Consider the following 17,461-nt stretch of genomic DNA (forward strand, 5'->3'; position numbering starts at 1 on the left):
TGCATGAAATCGATCATTTAATTGGCACGTATCAAATGCAACTTCAGCTTGTATTTGAGTACATTGAGATTTATGGTTTGTTTTATGCTCGGGTCGAGGGAATTCTGATATTTTGGTCTCGTATAAATGCGAGTTTTGCTTGTAAAGCATGTTCTCTTTCTTTCTTTCAATTTGAGCTTTCTCTCCCCACCTTCCCCCTCATTCGAGCTCGTTCTCTCCCTGTGTCCTCCACCATCGAGCGTTTTTTTTTCCCCTGGCCTTATCTCTGAGATTCTTCTCCAACTCCATCTTCATCTCATGGCTATAAATCTGATGTATGGTTTAATGGCAAGTTGTTTTGTCTAATATTTGGTGTTGGTGTTTGTGCAACTGCTGTCCAGGTATTGAGAAGCTGACGGAGTGGTCCCAGGTGGCAGAGGATGGCACTATGCAGCGGTTGGAGCCAAGTACTCAAGGAGACGCGGTGAGGCTCAACGGGTCAGAAGTTGCACCTGAAAGCCCCTCAAGTGATGCGGAGAGTCTTGCGGTAATACCTCGTTATTTTTTCTCGTACTTGCACACCTGTTTATTTCTTTAGTTAAATTAATTTGCATTTTTATCTCATTGCTAGTAAGATAATGCACATTTCACATTTATTCTCTTGTATCCAGTACATTGTATGGTTTGGTATTTCCTTCACTTTGGAGGTTGCATGAGACTAGTATGCCATTTTTCAGAACTTTATCTCTGTTCAATTTAAATATGCTGGCAGGAATGCTTCTTGCCTTGTCTTAAGATCCACCACCTGGTGAAACATCTACACTATGATGGAGGAGATGGGTAAATCAAGAAAAAGAAAATCGAGGAGGATAGAGAAGAAAAGAGTATAATTTGAGAGGGGAAGGGGCAAAAAAAGAGAAAAACAAAGAAATGAGGGACTAGAGAAGAGGGTTGTGTTGCAATAGTAATATTACACTGCCCAGAAGCTGCGTCCCACCTCCAATACAATAAAAATAGGACTGTCTGTCTGGAAGCTCACCAGGATCAGGCGCAATAGTCATTCAAGCCCCCCCGCAGACCCCCGTAGACTGATATATATATATATATATATATATATATATATATATATATATATATATATGTATGTATATTTGTGCCATGAACAAACTTTGGTACATCACGGGTGATGAAGGTTGTGGTCAAGTTTCATCGAAATTGTGTCGTTTCGAAGAAGAGAGAAATACCTATTTGGGGATGGGGGAAGTCAACCCCGTACCCCCCCCCGCCACCCACCATTGACACCCTCAATGAGCGCAGATTTTGATGCGGTCAATACACCTTCATTCGGCATTAGATACGAAGCTTGTGACCAAGTTTCATCAAAATTGTGTTTGGTTGAAGTGATGATGACTGAAGCGTTTTTTTTTTTTTTTTGTATACCTTGTCGAGGCTCGTATGAGAGCTAGCACACAACGCACATCAATGGGGGGCATGAGACAACAGGGGTGGGAGTGGGAAGGACAAAACAGTGGGGAACAGAGACATTAGGAGATCTGTGGAAGGGAGAGGGAAGGAGCGGGGAACACGGGGTATACAAGATGGACATTACAGGGACTTTCAGGAAGGAAAGCAGGGAATTTGAAGGAGGTGGGCTTGGGTGGTTTATCGGGGGTAGAAAAGATTGAGGATTTTGATGGGTGATGATCAGAGGTGGTGGTGAACACCTGTTTTGAAGCATGGAGGGAAGAATGGGAATGAATAGAGTGAGGGAGTTTATTCCAAAGGTGGGAAAAAAAGAGGAATGAAAGAGTGAAGGTGAGCATTGATTCGTGATTTTGTAGTTTTACCAGAAGGGGTTTGTTGGCGGACCTTGAGCGCTCTGCGGAAATGTGGTGGGGACAAATCGCAGAGAGAGCAGGGGGGGGGCGAGGTTGGAGAGGAGACGGTAAAAGACAGAAAGACCACCGACCAACCTGCGGTGATTGAGTGAGAGGCCCAAAGACTCAGCCTCATTGCGGGAGATACCAATGATCCGAAATGCCTTGGTTTCTACAGCATGAAGCTGAGAAAGGTGGGAGGCAGGAGCACCAGCCCAGAGGGGAGAGCAGTACTCCATCAGGCTGCGGACAAAAGCTTTGTGAGTGGTCAGGAGCTCAGGTGGGCCGAGGAAGAACTGCACGACAGAGGATTCCCAGTCGGCGACTGGCTTTGGAGGCGAGGTTGGAAATGTGACTTTCCCAGGAAAGGTCATGGCAGATAGTGAGACCCAGGAGCTTGATAGAAAGGACTTCTTCCAGAGGATTGTTGAGAAAGTGGATGGGGGGGGGGGGGTTCTAAACGGTCCTTTCGGAGAGACATAGTGAGAGTGAGAGATTTGTCCGGATTGAAAGACATGTTCCACATGTTGGACCAGTTTGTGATTTTATCCAGATCTGCAGTGAGCGAAGAAGCTGCTGCTTGCCGGTCTGAGGGATGACAGATGGTACGGCAGAGGGTGGAGTCATCAGCAAAGAGATATAGAGGATTTTCTAGAGAGTCGGAGAGATCATTGATGAAAACCAGAAAAAGAACAGGGCCCAGAACGCTACCTTGAGGAACTCCAGCCTGGACAGGAAGAGGGGATGAAAGAACTCAATTTAGGGCCACACGTTGATTGCGACAGGAGAGGAAGTGTGCAAGCCATGAGTGGAGATGGCCTTGGATACCATGGGAAGAGAGTTTGATGAGCAGGGCAGGGTGCCAGACTGTCAAAAGCATGTGAAATGTCCAGGGATACGGCTCGGATTTCCTGTCTGGCGTTGAGGACATCCATCCATTGTTGGGAGAGTAGAAGCAGCATATCCAGGGTAGAGTGACCTGGTCTGAAACCAAATTGATGATCAGAAATCAAGCCATTGGAGAAGAGAAAGGATTTGATGTCTGAAGCGATGATGGATTCCATAACCTTGCTGATGATTGGGAGAAGGCTGATTGGTCTATCGTTGCAAATATCTGTTTTTGCACCTTTTTTGTGCAGGGCAGTGATGTTTGCTGATTTCCAAGCAGATGGTAGATGACCTTGAGCACATGAGAGGGTGAATATAACAGAGAGAGGGTGAGCAAGAGCAGAAGAGCAGGCTTTGAGGACACGTGGGCTGATGCCGTCTGGATCGGTTGCAGAATCTGAGTCGAGGTTTGACAGCAAGCTCTCCACCTTGTCAGGAGAAAAGGACACAGAGTCCAGGGACAGTTGGGTGTGACTGGGTAAGGTAGGTAGAGAAAGTGATGGGTTTTGGACACAAGATTTAGCTGCGAACATCGAGTTTCGGCATTCAGCTTTTTCACGTGCGGTATCGGCAGTGCGGCCATTTGAGGTAAGGGAGGGGATGGAGGGGGAAGTGACCATTAACCGATTTACGGACTAACTGACTGATTAACCGATTGTCTCACTCACTCACCTACGGACACTGCTCAATCGTATAAGCTCATCCGACTCAAGTCCAGGTGAGCTAACTATCATAGTCAGCAACCAATGGGCTTACTTGAAATGAGAATAATAGGTGTCCGTTGACAATGAAAAGGCCATGCATTAGGCATATTCCTGAAATAATCAACTTTATGAACTGGTTTCCTTCACTACTGGACCCACACCAAAATAAATTGCCACATATTTGTTACTCAAGTTGTAAGCAGTTGTGATATGTGAAGGTGAGTGTTGTCAAGTACTATTGGACCCCGACATTCGCGGACCACGCAGATTCGTGGTTCATACAATGTGACCTGCTTACACATTCGCTGCCTTGTGCTTCATGTATTTGTGGGTTTTTTTCACGGTTTATCAGGGGCGTATTCACCATTTTTCTCACCTGCTTTTACATTTGTGGCCCTGTACTTCACTTTCTTGTGGGCATATTTGTGGTTTTTCTGAACCTGCTTCTACATTCGCGGCCCTGTGCTTCACGGATTCACAGTTTTTCTGAACCTGCTTCTACATTCGTGGCCCTGTGCTTCACGGATTTGCAGTTTTTCTGACCCTGCTTCTACATTCACGGCCCTGTGCTTCACGGATTCACGGTTTTTCTGACCCTGCTTCTACATTCGTGGCCCTGTGCTTCATGGATTCGCAGTTTTTCTGAACCTGCTTCTACATTCACGGCCCTGTGCTTCACGGATTCACGGTTTTTCTGACCCTGCTTCTACATTCACGGCCCTGTGCTTCATGGATTCGCAGTTTTTCTGAACCTGCTTCTACATTCACGGCCCTGTGCTTCACGGATTCACGGTTTTTCTGACCCTGCTTCTACATTCGCGGCCCTGTGCTTCATGGATTCGCAGTTTTTCTGAACCTGCTTCTACATTTGCAGCAATGTGCTTCATGTATTCGTGGTTTTTCTGACCTGCTTTTACATCCGCGGCCCTGTGCTTCACTTATTCACAGTTTTCACTGGATTTTTGATTTTTTTCCCTTATGAATCATGAATCAACAGGAACCTATCCCCCTTTTTACCATTGAAACAATGCCTCGATATTCACGGAATTTTACAGGAACGTATCTCCCGTAAATATTGAGGTCCGACGGTATTTTGGTATCTCACGTTGGAAAAATGTAATAGTTGCTGTCTTCGTTTATTTCTGCCACAGGAGGGATCCTGGCACAAGAGTCGATCATGTAATCTCTCTGACTCCAACAACCCTCGTTGGAGTGCGACTAGTGACTGGGTGAGGATTCATGCCATTGCTTTGTACTTTTTTCAGCACAAGTAACGCAGTAATAATTTGGGTGATAGGCTGTATAGCTTTTCATTACTCCGTGTTGTATCTGGGTCCTTATGCAGATGATACACCAGTTAATGATAAATGCATGAAAACATGATTTTCTCTGTCATGGCATGCTCTACTAGGTTCTTTCTTGGAAAGTAAAGCTTCCTCTGCAGACCATCATGAGGTTGCTGCAGGTTCTGGTGCCACAGGTTGAAAAGATCTGCATTGACAAGTGAGTCTTGGGGTGGAAATGGTTTTCAATGGGAGTGGCCTGCGATGGGTGCAGTGTGTGATGTGAGAGTCCTTGAAATTATCCTGTTACCGTGTGCAGGGGTTTAACGGATGAGTCAGAGCTGCTGCGCTTCTTGCAACATGGTACGCTTGTTGGATTACTGCCTGTCCCACACCCCATCCTTATTCGCAAATACCAACCTAACGCTGGCACGGCTGCTTGGTTTCGCACCTACCTCTGGGGTCTTATCTACCTCAGGTGAGTCTTGATTCCTGTTTACCGTACATCCTTAATGCGTACACTGGCTTGTCTGCCCGCCACGCTTTAGAGAAGCAGCAATTATGTGGCACTCAGGTTATAAACACCGCAAAAGCTCTTGGAGTGCCTTGGAATGTATTCATTTTCTAAAATTATCTGCAATCTCCTGTGAGTTTAGATTACCAGTTCGTTCATAGAGCATGATGATATACATTCAGAGCAAATTTACAAAAAACCGTGACGATAATTAAACGTACACGTTTTCTTCGAGACTGTGCATATCGGAGCATTTCTTAATATTTCAATTTGCAAATGCGACGACGACAACACTTTTAGCTCAAACAAAAAAGTATCTTAATGGGGGAGCAAAAGCTAAATTTCATTTAATTCAAAGCTTATTAGATCTTCTTGTCAAATTTTTCGTTTTACGTTTCTGTATGGAGAAAAAAAATAAAAAGTAGAAAATGCTACTTCAGTAGGTTTCTGTGAACGCGCCATGTTTTGTGCACGATTGGCTGTGAAAAGCATGTGACGTATTACAGCCAATGAGAGACCCTGAAAGGTAGGACGTGGCTGCCTCATGACCGATGTCACTGGGAAATTCACTGAAATTGCTCCAACTCCAAAACTGATTGTGAACTCCAAAACTTGATGAGATCCATTATTTTTCACTCACCTGGATTTTAGTCATGTGACCTTATGCGATCGAGCATAAGGTTCGATTAATTATTGGGCGTATTTAGCCCACGACCAACCCTTTACGTGAAGTAAGATGGAGATTCAATCAGAGAAAAGACGAAGCGAAACGGGAGAAACAGTTCAACATAAAGCACAATTATTTCCGCGGCAAACGGAAAGCACACATATACAATCACAACAATTATGCACCAAAAGCAAATGTAAAAGTAACACGACAATTCTACACAAAAAGCAAATGTAAAAGAGAAACACAATAGTTATGCACAAAAAGCAAATGTAAAAGAGAAACACAATGCAGATCTACTACCGACTACCGAGCACACGGCAACACTTATACAGTTTTACTTCACAGACGGCGCCGACAACACATATACTCAAAGCAAAAGAAAAAGGAAGGGGCCACCCTCAACGATGAGGGGGGCAGACGGGCCTGGGGCCGAGACCGCGTCGAGCCTACCCGTCTGGTGATGAGCCGCAAGATGGCGGCGGCGCCCCGACTCCGCGGGCCTCGCTGGCACTGCCTGGAATGGGGTGGGAACGGGGCCCCCTTCTCACACTATCTCAGCGCGGGGGGGGGGGGAAACAGGAGGGGGTTGTTGATGCTCGGGGGAATGAGGATATCTGGCTGGCTTGGGTCCCGCGACAAGCGACGCCACTGCGACCTCGATCGCGTTACTGGCCTCCCCTCTCCGCAGCTCCCCGACTCTGACACGAGCGCCGACCTCCACAAAGATCCTTGGCTTCTCCAGCCTCCCCGGACCCCGACAGACACTCTCTCGACTGATTTCGCCGCCGCCACAACTCTCCAACTCTCTTCTCTTCTCAACTCCCTCCAACTGCTCAACTCTTTCCAACTGCTCAACTCTTTCCAACTGCTCAACTCTTTCCAACTGCTCAACTCTTTCCAACTGCTCAACTCTTTCCAACTGCTCAACTCTTTCCAACTGCTCAACTCTTTCCAACTGCTCAACTCTTTCCAACTGCTCAACTCTTTCCAACTGCTCAACTCTTTCCAACTGCTCAACTCTTTCCAACTGCTCAACTCTTTCCAACTCTTCCCAACTTCCGTCCAACTGCGATTCAGAAACTCTTTTTCTCTCCCGATTCAGAAACTCCCTCAACAACTGCCCAACTCTTCAACTCTTCCGAAACACTCAACTGCCCCGATTCGCTCCGCGCTCGGTGCTTTATAGTCCGACAGGAGAAATCATATGCAGATTTTTGGATCAGGAATCGCTCGGGGGCGGAGCCATGCTCCCCATTGGACAGAGGAAAAGTGGGCGTGAATGATTCTTGATCCGCGAATCTGCATATAGCGATTATACTCCGACGCACCTGGAGGCGGGGCCAAATCGCCCCACGCTCGCTGATAGGACGGAACAGAAGTGGGCGTGAATCGTTCTTGATCCGATTTCTCGGAAAGGCTGGTGTTTTTGCACCCGCTGCTCGGTGCGCGCCCTGTACGAGTCCAGGATCGGTGCCCACAAGCGGCGCGGGAATGGCGGTGATGCGATGGTTGCGAGAGCGAGATGTGACGGCAAGGGTCGTGGCTGTTGTTGTGAAGCGGCGTTGCGGTTGGTGGTTGTGTGATGGCTGTTGAGACGTGGTTGGTGGTGGTTGTGGTGGTAGTAATGGCGGCTGGTCCAAAATAAAGATAGTAAAAGAAAAACGGCTATCTAAAAGGGTCGCAGCCCGAATGAATGACATTTATTCCCTCTAAACAACGGGTTTGGGCCTAACTACACATATACTTACAGAGATATCTCACCTACGGGACCTGAATGGTGGTTTGCGAATTTCGTCAACCACAACAATATGTATTTGTATATTGTAATCAGTAAAAAAATAGTGTGGTAGATAAAAACATTAGAAAGGAAATAACTTGCACCAAAAACTTTAACATTTTCACACTCACGCTGACGCTGACGCTCACGCCGGGGGTATCGCTATAGCTCTCTGTTCTTCGAACAGGCGAGCTAAAAACGTGATTGCATATACGGGTGCTCAGATGCTGAGGGTTAAAAGTTAAAACATACTGTACTTACATCCTGTTACGTCTTGTTGTGTCATACGTTTCCCTGTTCCTGTTCCATGTTTAGCCAAGATGTCGAGTGCATCAAAGCTTTTAAAATCATGTACAGACAGTATTTAAAGTTTGTAAACACCCCTTTTCGATTTGTTGGTGATATACCGTTTACAAAAAAAAAAATTCATATCGATTTTTTTGGTTTTCCGGTATATTCAGAATTCCAATACCGGTATGTCGGTATGAAAAATTGTGTCGATATAACCGGTATATCGATATATCGCGGACCCTAGTTGGTGTGTCGTCGTTTGGGTCTGAGCTTGGATTCTGCAGAAAAGCTGCTGCTGCTGGTCCATGCATCTGTGTAGTCTGATAGTTTTTTTGTGTGCCAAGTCAAGGCTCGTGTAAGAGCTAATACAAAGAAACGTATAACAAGGCAGGAGATGAGGGGTGGGAGAGGGAATCACAAAATAATGGGGGAACAAAGACAATAGGATATCTGTGTGAGTAAGAGGGATGGGGGTAGGGTGTATGGGGTAAACAAGATGGTACTACAGGAACTTTCAGAAAGGAAAGCAGGGAATATGAAGGAGGGTTAGGGGTGTATTAACGGGGGTAGTAAAGATCAAGATTTTGGATGGGGGAAGACATGAGATCGTGGTGAACAGCTGTTTTAAAGACCTGGAGGGAGGAGTGGGATTCAAGAGAGTGTGGGAGTTTCTTCCAGAGGTGGGAAAAAAGAGGAATGTGTGAGTTTAGTGAGAGCGGTATGGGCCAGATGGAACCATTCGCCACATCTCATGTGGCAGATGGAACCCCTCTGGCCCTGGTGATGCAAGTTTTACATGGATGGAAAAATATATATATATATATATATATATATATATATATATATATATATATATATATATATATATATATATATATATACACACATACACATACATACATACATACGGAGGAGAGAGGGGAGGACTGCCGGAGGAGGGTCACTCACCAAAGAGGAAAAAACGGTTTGTGTGGGTTATGTGATGCATGTGTGTTGTGTGGTGACTTGAGTATTTGTTTGTGAGGGCTTCATGCAGATGAGAGGGAGTGGGTCAATTAATGGGGACCGATTGGTGCTCTGACCTTGGCCACACTGCCAAGACGAACCTGGACAAGGAAAGATTTGGCCCCTGTCTTGCGTTGGAGGTGGGGTTGGGGTTGCGTACCACCACCGTGGAGAGGCATCCCCGATAGTTGTGGTTTTTCTCTTGTTGTTCTTGGCAAGTTAACCTCATTCTGGTTTCTGTGCTGTCATGTTTTGAGTTTGACCCTCTGTGAAGAGAAATTTAATTTTATAGTGCAGTTCGAACAAATCGCTCCATCCTGTAGCTTGCCATCCTTTGGGAGGGGCATTGACACATCTGCATCCTACAAACTATTGAAAGTGTAGCCCTTTAGACTGCTACCTTGGCCACCAACACCTTACCAATAGATGAAATTGGGGTAGCGGTGTGGTGCATAAATAATAAATGCAAGTTAATTCTTAAATTATTATCTGAAAATTTGAATACTTGATATAAAACAGAGCTATGTATGTATGTATGTATGATTACTTTGAGACCCTTGAGCTGATCAACACCAAATTTTCAGGGTATACTCAGGGGGCCCTCTTTAAGGTTTCCATAAATTTTCTTTTGAAAAATTGGAATTTAAAAAAAAAAAAAAATTGGGGGGGGGGGGGATTTCTCATCGGTGTTATTGTTCTGCCTCTCCGGTCTGGACCGGATAGCATATAGCTAACCCCCATCCGCCAATGAACGTAACGTCGAATAACCATGCTGAGGCTTAGAGTTCTTTATTCTTGCTGAATGGTATGAATTGTGGTAATCGCTGTAACAAAAACAAAAATAAAATGTTATAGTAAGTTGACACAGATATTACGGTGATCGTTATACATGTACAAGATGTATATTAAAATCACTGATCAGAGTAACGGTACAATAACAAATTAGAGTCACTAGAATAGACCGCAGAGCTTTACATTTGTCTACACATCAAAGTTGCAAGTTCTTTCCTATAGGTTGTTGTTGTAACACAATTGTCGAAGTTCGTCGGTAAAACTAGAGCATCAAACTGTTTCATGCCGACATAAAGTCACAGTACAAAATTCTGGTGTTGAACAATAAACAAAACGCATCACTCACACTGTTGTTGGCCACAGTCTGGCACAAAAAGCATTTTTCATCGCAGCGGGCAAAAAACCACATGGCAAGGCGACATTTTTAACACAGCGTCTCCTGGCTCACGGTAGGCGAAGCCACAGGGAAGCAACAACAATGAATGCGCATGACTAGTCAACCGGCACAGTGTGGCGGCACAGTTATTATTTGGGTTATTTCTACATTGTGGTGGCCCAGTCCCATGATTTTGTCCTTTAACTACTCCGAGACCAAGGATCAATAGAGAGATAGGAAAGAAATGGTTAATAGGTTTGTTTGAAACAAATTAGAATTTCCTCCCTTTCATTGGAGGTCCCACGAGCAACCGTATTACGTGATATTTCATATACGGACGACAATTTTTTTTCTGTAAGTAATGCACAAACTGCACCCAACCAGACGGTGGGAACTCTGCTGGTACTGTATTTAATAAATGCGAGTGATTTCAACCGGGTGAGAGAAATGAACCTTTCTTTCTAACTTTTGCTTGAGATTTTAAATATTTCCTTTGCCCAATTTCAGATGAGGTGAGTTTGAAGAAATGCAATGTTTGAAAAAAACCCAAAAACCCTGTCGTGCATTCTTGTCATTTGTTCGCGTAGAAATGTCAGTCCTCCAATCTGGTATGATACGGACGTGAAGCTGTTCGAAATACAGCGTCTGTAAGGGATCCAGCGGTCGATGAAACACCTGCACAGAAGAGTCATTCACATTCAGCATGTTCTTGCACCTTTAGCTTTATGGTTATTTAATAAGCTTGTTATGTGTGGAAATTTTGATGTTATGTTGTTGCTTGGTGTTGTTATTTCGTTTTTTAAAACTTGTTCTATGCCTTAAAGGCCATGCGCACATGCTGCTTCTACTGCACCCTGTGTCCAAACCCATTCCGAACATAGACACACAGCATATTTGGCCTTTATATCAGATGCCATAATCGCAGTTACATATCCCGCCTCTTGTGCTGTACTCTATGCTCATCGAAAAATGTCAAGGCCAGAGCCAGGAGGAAATAATCGACGGCTGAAGTGAGCAGGTCAGTGGGCTAAATTCTCCAAAGTAGTGCTGGGTTATATTAGTGTAAAGTTATTTGGAAAAGGGGTCAACATGTAAATATGAGTCGGTATATATCAGAATGAGTATAATTTTTGCAAAAGTAGCAGACAGAGTTAAAAACGAAGAACTCTGTTTCCATAAAGTTTATTTGTGGGTAAACACTTGCAGGGAGTGGCAGAGTTGTATAAAATTTTTATTAACATTCTTTCATGCACTGTGATCTCACGTACACTGCTTTATTAAAATCGATCTGTTTTAGTCAAAATTTTTGTTCGAAGGAACTTCTCAACTCGAGTGGTTAACCTTCAGTGACAGATCAAAAAATGCTGCTTTTTTATTTTTATTTCCATCATGTGGGATTCATGATGTATGAGAAGCAGGAGTAGCTGTACCTGCAGACTCATGATATCCTCCTTTCTGAACACTGCGACAGATATAACAATAGCACGAAACTGAGGATTTTCATATGTGTATGTAGATTTTAACTTAAGGTAGAGATGGTGTTGGTTAATGGGTTAGTTGTTTGTATGGTATCTGAGATGACTACTGACTTGAGCTGATTGCAGCTTGTTGATCCTGGAGCATACGGTATCCATCTGACTACAGGTGTGAGGGGAGAATAGGAGATCATTTCCTGCTATACCACGCTGACTACTGAAACATGAATTTACACATGCTAGCAGTTTGGGATGCGCCAACACACCTCCATTTCTGAATGTAGGAAAATGTTCGGTATCACGGGAGCAATATAAAACGATGATGGATGGAATCGAGAAAACATTGATCGAAGCATGATGTCCACTGTGGGAAGCAAGCTGACGTTTCTGGCATTAACCTTTCGTGGAACAATGTGTTAACACCCACGATGTTGGTTTTTCCTATCTTCCCAAGGCAATTGGCATATTTTGATCAATGCTCTGTTCATTCCAACTATTGTTCTACCTCTCCGTCGATGCAGACCGACACCAGCTTTCGCCAATAATAGTTTGTTTCCCATTCTAAAACAATGATGGTTTGGGTTTGAGAAACCAAAGCTGCTTTTGAATCCCAGTCAGAAATGGAGGTACACCCATTGCATCTTGGTCATGTTCTCAATGAGCACTTAAACACCGAGGGAATTGTGCCATGAGGTTGTGCCATTCACTTGATGCACTCATGTTGCCTCTGTGAAAACATAATAAATGAGAGAAAAAGGCATTTGAAGTGTGTGTGTGTGTGTGTGTGTGTGTGTGTGTGTGTGTGTGTGTGTGTGTGTGTGTGTGTGTGTGTGTGTGTGTGTGTGTGTGTGTTACATCAAGTTAATCTGCTGTGAGAGGAGTTCTCAAAGCAAGTGTTGATGAAATTGATGTGGATTTGGCAATGTCACTGATATTGGAAAATTAAGAGATATTTATTTGGGAAAGTATGTGAATAAATGTCATGAGAGTTCAATGCAGGTCCCAAAATGTCCTTGGACACCACGAGTCCTGGACGCATGGTCTGGGAGTTTATCTCGGCTGCACGCAATTTTCCACAATCATGGGGTTATTTGAATATGAATGAATGGTTTCGCAGAATAACAGAAAACAGAAACAAAACTGAATGCAAAGAAAGGACAGGAATGAACACAAAGCAGTAAATCTCCCAATGGCTCCATCTTGCTCCTCGCTGGGCCTCTTCAAGTCGCCAAATCCTCGACGACCCTGGTTTCGCGATGACCTGTCCTCTGGGCAGTGACCAGGTCAACGTCACTGGAAGCATCGTGGACGGCTTGGCAAAGTGTTGGTGCTTCAAAAAGTTTATGCCTTCTGTTATGCTGAGAATGCAATTCCTCAAGGTTGAACCCCTTGTTCTCATTCTGGCCAAGTTACCAGCACACCAATGATTTAATCGTTTTGAAGATATCAACATGACAGCCTTGTCTAGTCTCCAAAGGACAACATTAATATTACACGATCCAAAACTTTCCCCTGTCTTCTGCCATTACACCAGAATGCCAATTTTATCTTTGACTCGAGATAGTATCAAATGGAATAAAATTGTTTCAAAACTTTGGGTGTTGTTCTCTGTAATTAAAAACTAGAAAATATAATTTGACATGAATGCATTGACGGATATGCCTCTGTCTACTGCTACGTTGAATCGCTAAGGTCACAATAAAAAAATTACCCCCGTGCGGGAGTGACGGTCATCTCTGCAAGAAAATATATAGCCTCCTGAAGGTAGGGCAGTTTTTGCAAACTTTGAAGTCACGTGATGTGAAAACGAAAGCGAATATCGAAAATCCGGCCCGATCAAAATTTAGATATTGTCCCATAGATTCATATGCCACAATCAAATTCAAGATCGCTTGAGAAATGGCAGAGGAGATAGAATTTGAAAATCGTCATTTTCGCAACTTCAAAGGCCTCGTGGCCTTGACCTTGGGTGACCTTGAAAGTCATACCATCGTGTACGTCTCATCGACCTCTATCAGGATCACTAATGACCAGATCTCCCGCTTCAACTTCATTGTGAACAGACGGATGGACATCGACACCCATATTATTAGGTCATGCTCGAAGAGATGACCCAAAAAGGAAGCCTTTTATTTTTGCACTGGTTGAAAGAGGGTGATATTTTATAACAGCAAAAAAAAATTTGGGGGGGGGGAGAGCGATCGAGTCGGCACTCAGTTGCCTATACACCACCAGGGTACAAGGTTTTTTTTTCTTGTTGTATTTTAAAATTTTTCTCATAGGTTTGGATTGATTTGAAGAATATCTCTCTCTTTCTCTCTCTTTCTCTTGCTTTCTCTCTTTCTCTCCCTCTCTCTGCAGCTGACTCCGCTTGCCTGATAATGTCATTGGTCACGTGGTCAGTGTATATACATATATAATACAAAAGTGAATTGATTCAATTTCAGGTTCAACAGGTAAAAGGTCATGTGCCATTTCAAAATCATTTGGTCGACTACAACTTGAGTTTGAAGCATCTGATATCACTCTTTTAATCATCTTTCCTCTCATATCACTTTTCATTAGGTCATCTCTTCGAGCATGACCTAATAATATTGGTGTTGAGAGGAGAGGTGACGATCCGTCCGTCTGTCCTTCCGTCCGTTCACAATGAAGTTGAAGCGGGAGATCTGGTCATTAGTGATCCTGATAGAGGTTGATGAGACGTACACGATGGTATGACTTTCAAGGTCACCCAAGGTCAAGGTCACGAGGCCTTTGAAGTTGCGAAAATGACGATTTTCAAATTCTATCTCCGCCATTTCTCAAGCGACCTTGAATTTGATTGCAGCATATGAATCAATGGGACAATATCTAAAGTTTGTTGGGCTAGATTTTCGATATTAGCTTTCGTTTTCGTGTCACGTGACTTCAAAGTTGGCAAAAAATGCGAAAATGACGATTTTCAAAATCTATCTCCTACATTTCTCAAGCGATCTTGAATTTGATTGTAGCATATGAATGTATGGGACAATATCTAAATTTGGTCAGGACGGATTTTCGAATTTCGCTTTCGTTTTCAGGTCACGTGACTTCAAAGTTCGCAAAAACTGCCCTACCTTCAGGAGGCTATATAATCTCTACTGGGCATGGTAAAAGTTAGTGAATGGTGTCATTGCATAGCAGCTGACGTTGTCTTTCATGTGCATTCGAACAAATACCGATATCTTCGAATACGTACACGTCACGTGACTTTGAATTTTGCGAAAACTGCTTCATGTAGTTGCAAAATGACATTTTCAAAATCTATCTCCTCCTACATTTCTTAAGTTATCTTGAATTTGATTGTGGCATATGAATCTATGGGACAATATCGAGATTTGGTCAGGCCGGATTTTCGATATTCGCTTTCGTTTTCGTGTCACGTAACTTCAAAGTTGGCCAAAAATCCCTCCTGACCCGAGAACACTACACCCTAGTAACAGGAACTCATGCTTGTATAGGTTGTTCTCGTGCTTGGTATTCGTTAACTCTCAGTTTGTGACTCCTATTATATAGTCTGCCTGCCTGCCCGCCCGCCTGCAAATAGCATAGCTTTTTAGGTATCCCCACTCATAGCCGAATGTCCCCACCAAATCGGCAAATCGCCATAGGCCTAGGTCATAGAAGCTATCAGAATCGAAAAATATCGGATGGCATATCGTTATGTTTAATATACGTCAAAGTGCTGGAAAACAATCGAGAGCTCTCCATTGTTTTCCAGCACTTTGATATATGCCATCCTTCGTTTGACACGAATATTGATCGGCAGCCGACACGACGGGACAGGTGTCCAGTCATATGAAGTTTTTACGGTGTTGTTGTGCTTTTGATATTTCCGGTGTTTAGCACTGCTTCGTCAAATAATCGCCATGTGCGATTGCGATATTTCCGGTTTCCTTCCGCGTTTATCTTATGTCGTACACATATAAACATTATTCCTCCATATAGTGCACAGTCATCGGTTGTCTTAGTCATCGGTTGGTCCAGTGGAGTCCACTGGAATATTCTGAACTGTGGATAGTAAGAGTGAGTAGTGTGGTGTCGTCAGTGTTGTTGTTGCACTTTTTATAAGAGATTGGAAAACAAAAAGGCGCGGCCTACGTATCTACCCATCAAATCCACTGACTGACTGGTTTGTGTCGTAGTTGTCTGTCTGCCATTTGCTACTGTACTACCTACTCTACTACATAGAGTGAAGGTGATTATACGCCTACTTCTTCGGACTCTTGGCCATCTACCTACTGGACATTATTTGACGGACTCATTGGCATTAGTGCAGAGGAGAGTGTAGTGTATAAATTTGGTGATTGGTGTCCAGTAGACAGCTACAGCTGTCATAATTCAGGAAATAGACCCAATTCGGCTCTTGTTCGGAACACCACAACACTTTTTTTATTTTAACAGCGAGAAGGCTAGTTTCTCGCGGAGATGACCATCACTCCCGCACGGGTGTATTTTTTGTTTATACCACGGGCTTCTTCTAGTTGTTTACAGTGTGCCCAGTTTGTTTGAAATCCCTTCAGTGGTTGACAGGTTATCATGGTAAAATTTTGACGTGTAGACAACCGGAAAACGATGACTGGCCTTCAGCTGTGGAGGCATAAAAAGGGTGAACACACCAAACACAGTCCTACTATCCCTTAAGATATAAAATGACCTTAAGTAAAAGTAGACAGTTTTCCTTTCCCTTTTAACTAAGTAATGTGTTAATCAGGAAGTTTTAGTTATGCCTATTACTCGTATGGTCCTTATTTTTGAAGTTAAGATTTGCAACATTCACCGCATCATTTTGTTCCAATATATATATATATATATATATATATATATATATATATATATATATATATATATATATATATATATTTCACACGAAATTTTATCCATATTGAGGGGTCTCAATGAAGCTGAAGTTTTATCTTAGTGATGACTTCCCAAGGTGATTTTATGTGGTTTCAGAGAAGGTTAATTTTAAAGGTTTTCCTTTGATCTCATGTGGCTGCCAGACGACATGACCAATGACATCATTGTTATCAAATTAGATTTCTTGCTTGTTCACCATATTCTGAATATGAACCTTTGTTGGTGACATCCCTCCTCGTGGAGTGAAATTTATAGCACCTGCAGCCCAGCATCATGCAGGATAGATGGCCATGGTATTATCTACCCTCAAGATCTGTATGTTTAGGAAACAGTTTAAACTCACTGGTCGTGAGGTATAAGGACTGGGTGACATCTGCATCTTTGTTGTTCGAGTCCACCTTAAGGCATGGTTCGTGCCATTTCTGCACCTCGCAATGACCTTAACTTCCAACGACGTCTTGTTAAAAGTACGAGAAGGTGAATTCTGCTCTTTCAAAATCTGCCTGCTCTAAATTTGCTGGATTGCAATGGTACTGCAATGAGTTGCTCATTGGTCTGGGATTCTTTGATTCAACTGTATCCAGTCAAAATGACCAGTGATAAAGGCACGAAAAGAAAGGGAAGGCAGGGATAAAGCACCGAAGTGCAACCAGCTGAATATCAGGAAGTCTGAAGACCTGTCAATGAAAGACTTGTTCAGATGCCTCAACTCCAGCTAATTGTCTGGGTTCTAATCCTGAGTCCTGGGAGCTCAGAGAAGATTACTGGGAGGTACTACAGGCAGATGAACACTTGATGGTAGTAAATGAATGCTGAAATGTATGTGGCTCTTTTTAAGGAGTATCATGAAAACAATTCCTCCTCCATGCTGTGTAGGACCACAGCGGCAAATTCCCCAACAGGAAAAAGGAAACTATCAATGGTCTATGCTATGTGCCATTTTTGTATT

The 17,461-nt window shown here is 43.4% G+C and overlaps 1 protein-coding gene across 2 annotated transcripts in view; it reads left to right on the plus strand.

Moving 5' to 3' along the window:
• HID1 (HID1 domain containing) overlaps positions 1-13,226 on the plus strand; it is a 66,038-nt gene extending 52,812 nt beyond the window's left edge. Inside the window, exons 15-19 of one of the 2 annotated variants that reach the window (XM_085884631.1) lie at positions 381-526; positions 4,600-4,677; positions 4,860-4,951; positions 5,051-5,209; positions 10,744-13,226. In XM_085884631.1, the coding sequence (XP_085740757.1) occupies positions 381-526; positions 4,600-4,677; positions 4,860-4,951; positions 5,051-5,209; positions 10,744-10,807 (539 nt within the window). In that variant the 3' untranslated portion in view covers positions 10,808-13,226. Of the gene's footprint in view, positions 1-380; positions 527-3,929; positions 4,080-4,599; positions 4,678-4,859; positions 4,952-5,050; positions 5,210-10,743 lie in introns of those variants that run through there. The other variant, XM_085884632.1, reaches the window with a different exon arrangement.
• The last annotated feature ends 4,235 nt before the right edge of the window (positions 13,227-17,461 follow it).

The sequence above is a fragment of the Eptatretus burgeri genome, chromosome 6 (assembly GCF_056783735.1).
Source record: "Eptatretus burgeri isolate ZD-2024b chromosome 6, Ebu_testis_v1, whole genome shotgun sequence".
Classification (NCBI taxonomy): Eukaryota; Metazoa; Chordata; class Myxini; order Myxiniformes; family Myxinidae; genus Eptatretus; species Eptatretus burgeri.